The sequence below is a fragment of the Pholcus phalangioides genome, unplaced genomic scaffold, assembly GCF_987345545.1.
Source record: "Pholcus phalangioides strain wild (caught in Gottingen) unplaced genomic scaffold, Ppha-v1.0 ptg000015l_1, whole genome shotgun sequence".
NCBI lineage: Eukaryota > Metazoa > Arthropoda > Arachnida > Araneae > Pholcidae > Pholcus > Pholcus phalangioides.
In genome coordinates this window covers 115,416,251-115,428,588 of record NW_028301608.1, presented here as the reverse complement: position 1 = coordinate 115,428,588, position 12,338 = coordinate 115,416,251, and the positions used below count along the sequence as shown (strand labels likewise).

The 12,338-nt window shown below is 32.8% G+C and overlaps 1 protein-coding gene and 1 non-coding gene across 2 annotated transcripts in view; one reads left to right on the top strand and one right to left on the bottom strand.

Moving 5' to 3' along the window:
- LOC149077660 (spliceosome associated factor 3, U4/U6 recycling protein-like) overlaps positions 1-12,338 on the top strand; it is a 48,152-nt gene that overhangs the window by 23,079 nt on the left and 12,735 nt on the right. The window contains exons 9-14 of the mRNA XM_089245225.1: positions 3,886-3,993; positions 4,094-4,159; positions 8,247-8,302; positions 9,766-9,875; positions 11,140-11,252; positions 12,131-12,207. Coding sequence (XP_089101351.1) covers positions 3,886-3,993; positions 4,094-4,159; positions 8,247-8,302; positions 9,766-9,875; positions 11,140-11,252; positions 12,131-12,207 — 530 coding nt within the window. The remainder of the gene's footprint in view (positions 1-3,885; positions 3,994-4,093; positions 4,160-8,246; positions 8,303-9,765; positions 9,876-11,139; positions 11,253-12,130; positions 12,208-12,338) is intronic.
- On the bottom strand, positions 231-304 carry TRNAT-GGU (transfer RNA threonine (anticodon GGU)). Its single transcript has one exon. It is a non-coding gene; the product is annotated as a tRNA-Thr (tRNA).

Genomic DNA, 12,338 nt, shown 5'->3' with positions numbered 1-12,338 from the left:
CCATGTGTGTGTGTGTGTGTATAAATATTGTAGAAATAAAATTGCATGTTAGTGCTATTAAAAAAAATAATGGAATAATGGACAAAATAAATAAATCAACCAATCATTTTTTTCGATTTTTCTGAGGCTGATTTTTCCTATCATCATCTGTAAACAATTAACATGATATCAAGGAAACATTTTATTTTCTGGATATTATGCTGAGGTGAACTCTGAAAGAAAAGTCATCTTGTCTCCACTGGGACTCGAACCCAGGTCCTCTTGCATACCGAGCAAGCATGCTACCATCTACACCACTAGAGACACGCCTGCCTTCCTTATTTCACACACTGTGGCGTGAGGCACTGAAGTAGAGACATTAGTAGCCTCTCTTATGACTTTTCTTTCCGAGTTCACCTCAGCATAATATCCAGAAATTAAATTTTTCCTTGATATCTTGGACTGAGAGAAAGCCATCTATCTCTCTAAATTAACATGATGTTGTTTAAATACAGCCAGACTCGCTTATAATTAAGGCAAGGATTTCTATGCCTTTGCATATTTCACTATTTTTACGCGATAGCATTTTTTCATGATTTTCAGTAATTCTAGGTTATTTTTCATGATCTCTGGAATTTAAGGCATATTTTGGAGCATTATTTTGCATATTTCAGCATAACAATGAAGAGGGTTTTTCCTCGAGCCCTCTCTTCCCTTAGCTTCATTTCCGGCGATTGACAATTTTATCAATGTTTGAAAATTTTACTTACTTTTTTGACATCGTTTTTGGCAATGACTGGCTATTTTAGCAATTATTGGCAATTTTATTTGTATGGGCATTATTTTTAGCACTGATTGGTGATTTCCTGTAATTTCCTTGTGGAAATATGGTCAGCCTATATTATAAGAGCATATTTTAGGTTTTTATGGCATGTTTTTAGTCTTTTTAGGGCATCAATGCATTTTTTGTGGAGCATAATCTGTCTGTTTTTAGGTAATAAAAATCCTAGCCCTACTTATAATGAACACTGATATTACAAATGTTCACATATAACTAATTTTTCAATTTCTTGTGAATTTTTGTATTGCTTATCTGTGTATGGATGTAACAAAGTTCATGTATAACAAATATTTTAGCTGTTTTTTAGACTGTTATAAGCAGGTCCAATTGTAACAAAAATTAAATTTTAAAAAAATTGATGCAACTTCTTGAAAAATTAGAGAACTGCAACTTGATTTCAGATAGTGAATATGTTTTAAACTATTTTTCACTTAAATAAATGCATATTACAATATATGCAGAATGACTGAAAAAAACAAAAATGAAATTTTTTGAGCGATTAAATGCTAATAGATTAAATTTTTCATTTTTGGCAGCAATTAAATATTAGGATTTATTTCATTCTTATTTTTTTGAATTTATGAACAATCATCATATTCATTGTTTGAAAATTTTTTGGTAGTCTGGTTCTATGTGCAGTCAATTATAATTCTAACCTGAAGTGATGTGGAAATCAGAAAAAATTAGATCTCATTTCAAATTTGTTTTTCAGAATGAAAAATGTGAATAGTTTATTATATGTCGAAAGCATGTTTCAAAAGTTAGGGCTGTTTAACTGTCAAGAAGAACAATAAATCATGCATGCACAATACTTTTAACTAGTCCTTTGTGCATCTAAGTACAATGTTTTCACCAGTATATTATTCCATTTTGTGCGGCAGTAAATAGTGTTGAATAAGAAATACAACCTCTGACAATAAAGTTCGGTGAATGAAGTCAGAACGGCTGATCTGGTAACACTGGCGAAGCAAAACTCTGCACGTGCGTAGTGGCAGGTGTTGACCATCTGCCGCCACCGTTGTTCAGTTGAGCGTCGTTTCTGTTCCGTAAAAGACTTGTTTTACAAAGTGCTTGTTTAGTGCATTGGTTCTTAACTGAAAACAGGAAAATCCACAAGGAATTTCTACCTGAGGGAACGACGATGAATGCTGCAAGGAACATTGAAATTTTGACCCGTTTCATGAAACATCTACGCAGGGTTATGACCTCATTACCACAACAAGGTTCATGGTTTCTTGTTCACGACAATGTTCGCCCTCACACAGCCAATATCGTCAAACAGTTCCTGGCAAAAAAGGGGGTGGTGCAAATTGAACATCCACCATACTCGCCAGATCTCAATCCTCCAGACTTCTTCCTATTCCCACTACTCAAACTCGCTTTGAAAGGAAAGAGATTTGACGATATTCCTGACATCCAACGAAACGAGACGAGTCTTTTGAACTCCATCCCAAAAGAAGACTTCTTGCAAAGTTTCCAAAACATGTATAGGAGATCTCAGTGGTGCATAGTAATGGGAGGTGACTATTTCGAAGGACAATAAGGTAACTTTCGTTAACATTTCATCTATGTTAAAGTTACAGGACTATTCACCGAACTTTATTGTCAGAGGTTGTATTTATTATGCTCTCACCTATTGAGAAATAAAAGCAAAAGTAAACCAACCCATTTGCAAATAAAAATTATGGCACAACTATGTTTTAGAATTAAATTTATGTTAGGATTATGAAAAAAAAAAGAACCAAGAGTGTTGCTTTTGGTGGACCTGGAAAAATTCTCTTACAGACCTGCCAATTTTTGGATTCAGCCCGACAGTGCCAGATTTTACTATGTTCACAAGGCTTCTGGATATTATGAATTTGTATTGCCGGATTTCAATTATTGTCATCAACATGATAAAAATAAAAACTTGAAAAATGAAGGAAAGATACATTGTGTGTGTGTGTGTGTGTTTGCTTTTTACAGCTAACACTGTTTCTTTTCCTTAGAAACAGTGCTAGAATAAAAAGCTCTTGTTACATCATATCACCTGAATGGCACCCTGTATGTTGGTCAAAGCCATCTAAATCTGTGAACATTAACAAACACAGCCGCCCATTCACATTGGAAGTGTTGGTTTTTTTTTGTGTTTGATCGTAAGACAACTGGTAGATAATTCAATAGGTGTTACTATACCGGCTATATTTGATAGCAAAAATTATAGAAAATCAGGATCTATATTCTGCAAAATACAGGACACCTCTGGTTGTGGACAAAATTCATTTTTGCTGTTAGAAGGAAAATTGGGGGCTGTTAATTAGAATGATTTTACAAAAAAAAAAATGTTTAGCATAATGAAAATGTCCAATAAGTATCATTCAAGGAAGCATAGTTGAAAAAAATGAGAATTCCCGTAGAAAATAGTTGGATAGCAAATGATGACGAAAAATATGGGAAATGTCATGAAAAATATGGAAATGTCCTGTAAAATATGGGTAATATATGGTGACTTTATATATCATTTAAGTTGGTTCTTATTATGTCCAAAAAAAAAGAAATTTGGCATACAAAAGAACATTGCTAGGATTTTAACTAAATTGCAGGATTTTTTCATAAGAAAGTTACAGGGTTTTACCTTCCAAAGGTTTGGCAGGCCTGTTCTTATAAGATCACTTTGAAACACTGCAAAAAAAACCACATTTCAGGAACATTGTTTAACTGGCAAAGGAAATTTTATACCGAGTGTTTAAAATGTGTTTTGATCTCTTATGGTAAAATTATGTGTGGTTTATACGAGAGATATATCTTCGTTTCTGTTTGTAAGTGAGGAAAAGGTGTTCAGAGAAATAACATTTTTTGGGACCAGAGGACTACTTCATAGAACGTGTTGGTTCCTAGAATCGAGTAGCAAATGTAGCTATATTTAATGCTTAATGTAACCCACTTTTGTCCCCATAAAATTTTTCATTCATGAAATATCAATTTTTACAATATTTTCACTTTATTTTGCACGATAAATGCAATTATGCTTGTAATGCTGTTTGTTTCTGCTGAATATGTTTGAAGGTCCAATGTGGGAATTTCAGGTGTGTATGAGAAAGCTCTGTCTTCAGGATTCTCAAATGGCGAGGAGTACAGGGAAATCTGGCTTGGCTATCTAGATTATTTAAGACGACGCATCAAGTGGGATATCAGTATGTCTATTTTCACTGTGCATTAAAAATTTGCATGTTTGAAAAAACTGTGCTTGTGTTTTTCATTTAATTTCCTCATGGAACCTTTTTTCCTCCTCAGGCCATGAAACAGAGCTGAATGATCTTAATGATGTTTTTGATAGAGCAGTTGAACACATTATGACATGTAAGATATTAGGATTGTCTCTGGTTTTTAACATTATTTTCTATAGTATATTGTGTAACCTGAAAAATTATAACTGTACATAATAGCTCATGGTGGTAAGACAACTCTCTAATGTGCCAAAAGATTCTGCACTTTTGCGAGGTAATAACTGATTTTGTATTAACACGAGATCTATCATCACTATTTTTCCACCAGTATTTAAAACAAAATTGGCTCATATTCCTGATTAATTTACAGCACTGTTTTTATAGTCATTTTTAAAGAAAAAACTAAAACACATAGTTCATATTGAATTTACAGTTTCCGGGTTGTTAAGCCATGGTCTGAGAAATTCAATTTCTGATGTTTTGCCCACATCTGTGGCAGACATCTCCAAAGGTGTGTAGGTTTCTGCAAAAAATGGGAAAGGTGTCATACATCTACTCCTGCGAGTTTTTCTCTACATAGATGCCCTTGTGGGCTTGATCTGCCACAAAATACAATTTTTCTGCACACATTCCTGTTACGTGTTGTTTTTGATGGTTTTTCATGTTGATTATTTCTATTGAAACACATGCTAATGTGTGTTTTTTTTTGTACAAATTTTTAGTTTTATAGTGCATTACGCTATTCTAAGATTTGTTTCATTTTTATGTGTATCATTTAATTTTTCTGTTCTTGGCTTCAGCAAGGTAAACACTTCTGAAAATTCAGATTTTTTTGCCTTTAAAAAAATAATCTTGAGTTAAAGTAGATATAACTATCAGATCAGTCATTATTGCAATAACAATAACTTTCATGAAATTACTTTTGTGCGCATTAATGCATATTGGAAATGAAATAGCCAGACATTATATAGAAACTTTAACTGTGGGTCCTATTTTTTATTATTATTATGATTCATATATGTCATGTACTTTTCAGAGAACAAATAAAATCACCAAAGGATATGATCTATACTGGTGATCATAGATGAAAAAGATGAAATTCATAATTCACTCAAATATAGAAATGTGTACAATTCATATTCATCATGTATAAATGAAGCAATTTTCATTAATATTGTTAGAATTTATTAGATATATGAATATCACAATTTTGTGAAAAAAAAATTTTCATAAAATATTATTATATATATGTGACAAAAAAGGGAAAAACAGGAGTCAGTTTCCAATAAAACATATATATATATATATATGCTAGTCATTTCATGAAATAACTGATCAAGTCGGCTAAATTGTAATAGAGCAATAATTCCACACTAACTTGTTATTCTATAAAATAACTAATGATAGACAGTTAAAGGGTAAAATAAACAATTTGACTGAATTATACAGCAGGCAAAATGCAAATTTAGTTATTAAGATTAAAGGTAAAAAGGGATTATACATATATATCACTGACAACAATTCATCGACAGAAAATTCACAGCTGGGAAAATTTGGTGACAACAGTTCAACATGAGTCAGGGAGCCAATAAATGAGCGAGGACCAAGTGAGTGAATCAGTAAATGATGCAGTAATGAGTGAGTGACAGAGTGGTTAGTGTTGTTAAGTGGGTGAGTTAAGTGAGTGAGCAAGTGACCTAGTGAGTTCATGATAGAATGAGTGACCTAGAGACGCCATTGCTCATTCATTCACTCACTCGTTCATTCATTTTCTCACTCCCATTCACTTGCTCACTCGTTCATTCATTTTCTCACTCCCATTCACTTGCTCACTCGATCGTTCATTTATTCAATCGATCATTCATTCACTCATGTCTAACTTTTGTCTGTGAATTTTCCCAACAAAAATAAACATGTTTACCTTTCACCGCTACTGAAAGCTAAATGAAATATGTTTCATTTTGCACTTTAACAGAGTGTAGATCGTTATTCTATGCAATTACTAATTAAAGTATAGAATACAAGCAAGTTTCAACCAACTCGACCTGTTATTTTATGAAATAACTGCATACTCTATAGCAGCGGTTCTCAACCTTTTTTGACTTGCAGAGCCCTTTTAAGTAAAAAAATTCTATGGCAAAGCCCCGTAGTCCAATTTCTTAACTATTCATCAAAGTTATTGATTTATTTTTACTATTTAAAAAAAAATTATAATTATTTTTTAATTTTACTGTTTTTTTTTATTTTCCTCGAGCGGCCGCAGAGCCCCTGGAGAGTGCACAAGGAGCCCCAAGGGCTCCGTGGAGCACCGGTTGAGAACCGCTGCTCTATAGAACTGGGGTTCCCATAATGTGCTCTGCCAAAGATTTCTTGGTGCTCCGCAAAAATAAATGTCATTTTCTCAAGTGTTTCAAAAATTTATATTTATGCTCGGTTAAAGCTAAGAGCTAGCTATCTTTATGAATCAATGAAAACCCAGTTTGACGCAAAAAGCGCAATTCTACATAACAATCAGTAATAGAAACGTGTGGATATCGCGCTGGACTCACATCATGAGGATTCAGGTTCAAACCCTGTTTGTGACATAGCGCAAACCATCCCAAGATGGTCTCTCTAGGCGGTTGGCGGTCATGTCTGTCTGTGACATAAATGAAGTCGGCTGAAGTTGTTTTTCTGCATTCTCAAAGTTCGAGGTGCTGATATATATGAAAAGTAAAGCTGTACAGTGGACAGTACAAAACAAATGCATGCGACCATAGGAAATGAAATATCAAAACACGGTGCAGACATATGTAAAAATAAAGTAGTATGGGGACAGTATGTAAAAATGGCATAAGGCAGAAGACGACTGTAAAGAGGCTATGGGCGCAGCACCTCGGGGGGCAACCCGGACTGTGGGAGAAAGTCAGATTATAGTCATCATTGTCAGTGAAATCTTCTGCATCTCCATGCTCTCAATATTTCTTTGAAGGGTTGGTGCTACTAATTGCTGCTTCACTTCATTTTATATGATGGGGGTCTCTCAAGTCCAAGCTGGTGTAGAGTGGTAGGGTGGTAAGGTGCTCGTCTTTGACAGTGAAGGTTGCCGTCAGGTCCCAGGTTCAAACCGAAGGGAGAATGAATATATATATATTTTTTTGTTAACGAGCTTAATTGAAGGTGCCACAGATAGATGGCGCCTTCAATTAAACTCAACTCATTAATGGCAGTAAAATTGCAATATAGCGCTAGAGCCAGAGCTGTTGTTTGATGAAGTTGTAAGTTTTCCTCAAGAAATCTTGTTAGATCTCCCAGAATCTTGGATGATTGTTGGTTCCATGCCATCCTGCGGTACCACTTCTCAATTCATTCTACCCTCAGTTTCACCAAATGGAATTGGCTTTTGTGTGGACAGACAGTTGCATAATGAAATGAGCTGCCCACTGCCCTGCACAGGCATTTGTCGTGGCTTGTCTTTTTACACCACTCCAGGGAGGTCTGAAATGGATACTGGTGTGAGAAAACAGTATATTTTCTCTGGTCCATTCTACTGGTTTCAGATTAAATGGGCAATACTAGATGAATGGCCCTACCCTTGATTTCTGGAACATCCCAGAACCTCTGCCACCTTGTCCACATCCCCATAAAAAAGTTGCAGAAACTTTCATCGATATGAAGTAACTCTTAGAAAAATAATGAGTAGAATCATCTATCGCTCTACTTGTTGATAAAATAAAAGTTGGCGCAAGAAAAAAAAAAGTTTTTAGTTTTAAAAGAGATGGGAAGTTCAAAGAAATAAAAAAATTATTTAATCAAATTACTTTTGTTTTCCAAAACAGAGCATTGTGTTGAAATCGAGATGTATGGCCATGAAACATATCAAAACTAAATTTAATTGCACACAGGTTCAGTGTGGCTTTTGTAGTCCTTTCAAACTTTGTGCTTTGCAATAAACTTTTTGCCTAAAAAGTACTGTGTGACTTGAAAAGTTTGGGAATTAATGCTATAGAATAACAGAGATTTCATACGTTAACGATAACATATATATTGATCACTAATCTGGTGGGAGGGGTAGAAACTATTTCTGTCGCAAGTGCAACCATATTTTATTGAACGTTTTATTGAAATGTAATCTAGTATTATAAATGCAATCTGGTGTATTCATGCTTGTGAAATTTAATCTAGTATTTATCTTGTGTAATAGTTATTTTGTACAAGCTTAGATGAATTTTTGTTTTCAGATTTCCCAGAAAGTGATTTACAATGTTCCATACTGCAATATAGGGCAAAAATAGAGGTAAGCTGGGGAAAAAATTGAATATTGAAAAATAAACCATTTGTGCTAAATAATTTATATATTCATACATTCTACTTACATATTTATAAACATTAATATGTCTGATCAATAGCATGATCTGTGTTCATTTAACCTAAACCCATGGTAGTTTTCTCATGAAATTCTGTAGAAAGGTTTTTATAGAGAGAATAAATATATGAAAGACCACATAACAGCCACGAAGCCTAGCTTATATTCTTGGCAATGCTAAAATTACTATCAGTGCTGGCATATTGTCAGTGACAAATAAATGGCTACTTTTATGTTTGCACCTTATTCACGGAAACACACATGTAACGAAAATGAAATTATGTCCTTCAAAAATAAATTAACTACATAAAAAACCTATATTCTGAAAAGATTCACTGCTGTACATGTTTTGCATGTATGTTTCATGTACCTGATTAGTTTCTGGAATTTTTGTAGCAAATAGAATTCTGATTTTGTAATTGAACTTAAAAATGTGTAGAACCTCCGCAATTTATTAATCACCCATATACCTGCATATAAGATGCAAGATGATTCAAAATTAATTCATTGAATTTCAGACCTACCAACTCTCCTGATTTAGGCCGGATACTCCAGATATTTTGCCATTCCTTCGGCTCTCCAGATTTGTTAAACATTTCTCTGCTAATTTTAGCAGAAAATCAGATTTGGAAGAAAATTATTTTTTTAGATTTTCCCTGAACTTTCAGGATGTCATGACATCTATGACTTCGTATACCCTAGATTATCCATTACTAATACCATCCAAGAGGATTATATTCTGCTCAGGGGCTACGTAGGACCTGCTTAGCGAGGAAGGGGGGCACTTTTTCTCAATTGATTAAAAAAACCGCAATTTTTTTTATCAGGTCTGTGAGGAATGACCCCCACCCCGGGCGAATCTCTGTATTTCTGGATTCCAAAAGTTGGCACGTGTGATCGTATTTAATGTAATAGAGTTCTAGAATAAATATTTTATACCCATGAATATTTCAAATTCAAAAGTGCAAATTTTACTGCAATAAGTTTCACATTGGCATTTTTGTTACTTTGAGAACAAAAAATGCCCTGTTATCTACATGAACAAATTTTATTCCCCCTTTAGTGAAATCTTGAGAAGTTTGAGGAAAGTGTGATTTTCAGAGAAAATGTTGCTGCTTCTAAATGTTGCATCTGTGCACAGCCTGTTACCTTATAAAAATATGTACATATTTTACTAATTCTACATTTAATTCTTTATTTGACTTCTACTCCACGGATTATGCATGGGAAATTACGGTATGGTTGCAGGATTTTTGTGAGAAAATTACAGGACTTTTGCATTTTCAAGGTTGGCATGTCTGAAATTTGATTAAATATAAGAATTTATATTATTATAGTTACATTAAAAATTATTTGTATTTTTCAAGTTTAAATTTTTTGTTTATTTATTACAGGCAAAGTCGTGCAAGAACATGACTCGAGCAAGAGAGATATGGAATGAAATAATGAACTATGGTCATCACGGTGAATCTGAGATGTGGATAAATTTTGCAAATTTTGAGAAGTAATGAAAATATTGTTTTGTTTGTCATTCATATTATATGCATATGTCATATTCACTTAAGCCCACCATAAGAAAGTTCTGTGTAACAAATTTTCTCTCTCTGTCCTTGCGAGCCTCCAATATCACAAAAATTTTAAAAATATAACTTATGGTAATTTTGTCAAATTCACTAACATTGAACATAGTGTTTTGAAGTTTCGGGCAAAGATCAACATATTTTGTTTCTTGCAATTATGTAGCATACTGTCTGAAGTTGAGGCTCTAATTTGGATAAGTGAAGGCAGAATCCAAGGCTGAAGTATTATTACAAGAAGGGCTAAGAATGGCTTAGAATTTAATCGATGTAACAGCATTCTTTCTTTCATTCCCTGTTTTTTGTTTCTAAGACCACTTACTAAAATTGAATTCAAATGTGATCTGGGTAATTAAAAATTAGCACAAAATAAAGAGCTTTGTTATTTTGTGGTTTTTGACCAAATCTCATTTCATTTCCAACCATTAGATATGGCTGCAATAAAAATCATTGAACTAAACCACACGTTTCAAGTACTTCAATTGCAACAATAAATTATATTTGATAAATTTTTATCAAATTCATCTAATGAGTTATTTTGAATCTTGAAGTTAATTAGCGCTCGGTTTTTGCAACAATGAAAGAATTGTGCATGAATTTTTTGATGATTGAAGGTTCTGTTCAATAGAGAACTATCCAAAATGATTGGAAAGACCAAATTATTAAATGAACTTGCGGTGATCCTAAAAATAGATATTCTCTGGAAAAAAAATTCAGGAAAAGATAACTTTGACTCTTTTTTTTTTTATTATTTTATCAGTGATAGTAAAGTAGATATCAAAACATCAAAAACAAATGGGAAAGTTATTGTTTAAAAATAATATATTTTAAGAGTTTTCAAGAGGGTGATCAGGATTGAATATTCTGGTGCAACTCACCTCTTGAGGATAAAATAGTGATAAATCACCTTAATGGCAATAACAGATTAGTGTTATGTGCACACATGCACATGCATGTTGAAAATCTTACTAATTCAGGATAAAATAATCTGCATATCTAAGTTGAATAACTTCAAAGAAATACTGAACTGCTCTCACTTTCTTGATGAATCTTTTGATTGACTGATTGGTTACTAGTTGATTGTAGTAAATATTTATTACAGGTTTTTTCCTTGTCTTTCAAACAGATCTCTCTATTGTAATGTTCTCTTGGTTTTTTTGTAATCCTTTTATATTTTCTTGTATTATATAGGCAATATGGTGATGATAAGCATTACAGAAAGCTTCTCCTTAAGGGGCTTCATTCTGCTAGTGACTGGCCGGAATCACTGGGGAACCTTTTGTTAACGTTTGAAAGGGAAGAAGGTAAAATAAAAATGGTCTTTATGCTTATTTGTTCCATCAGTGCTATGGTCAGAATAATTTTTCATACGTAAAAATCAGTAGTAATAAGTGAATATCAGTGGTCTTAAAGTATATATTTCAAATGCTCTTATATAGACATTCTTTCCTAAACACAAAGATTTTAGTTATACAACTGAGTGTTTTCTTGATTTATATGTAAAATAATGAATAAGCGTTCAAATATAAAGTGTGGAATTTTGCTGTATTATAACTAATCGCATTTGCAATATGGGAAATATGACCATACATTAATGTAGTAAGTACTTTTTAAGTGTTTAAATGTTTCTGTTGACGAGACAAATGAAAAACTTCAATAGTATAGCAGTTTTAATTTTAATCTATTAAATTCAAAATTCAATGTCATAAAAGCAGCTTGTGGAATACTAGGAGGGTTCCATACTCTATTCCCATACCTAACATGCTAATATTTAGTAATATGATATCCTCTCATTACGTCATGCATATGAGGAGAGGAAGAAAAAACGATATACTGAGAGAAATCATGATATTGCCAACAGTATTATCTTGGTTTTAATGTTAATTAATCTGATTGTGTTTCATAATAAAGTGAGGTGTAGCGAGGGGCTACTGTCTCAAGATTCATAAAACATTTTTTTGTTACAGTTTGCAGTATGAACCTGTGAATTAATTTTTTCAATTTAGAATTTCTTAGGTTTTTATAGTCTTCCATTGTCATTATTATATTTTTTAATGAAATTTTTATTCATTCATATCTTCCATTTTTTTTTAAATTTAACTTGTTAATTTCATAAAAAGATTATTTGTAGGAAATGATACATTGAATACTAAACGTTTTTAATTTTTCTTGATATATTTAGGTAGTCTGGAAACGTTGGATGTTGCTGCTGAGAAGTATGAAATTCAGATGCAGCGAATACAAGAAAGGAGACAAAAAGTATAGATAATATTTTTTAAATAATTATTTCATTCTTTTTTTTTTTTCTGTATTTTGAATTATTTTAATTATAAGATTATTTTATAAGCATCATAGTAATTACTGAATTCCATGAAATAATCTGCACATCA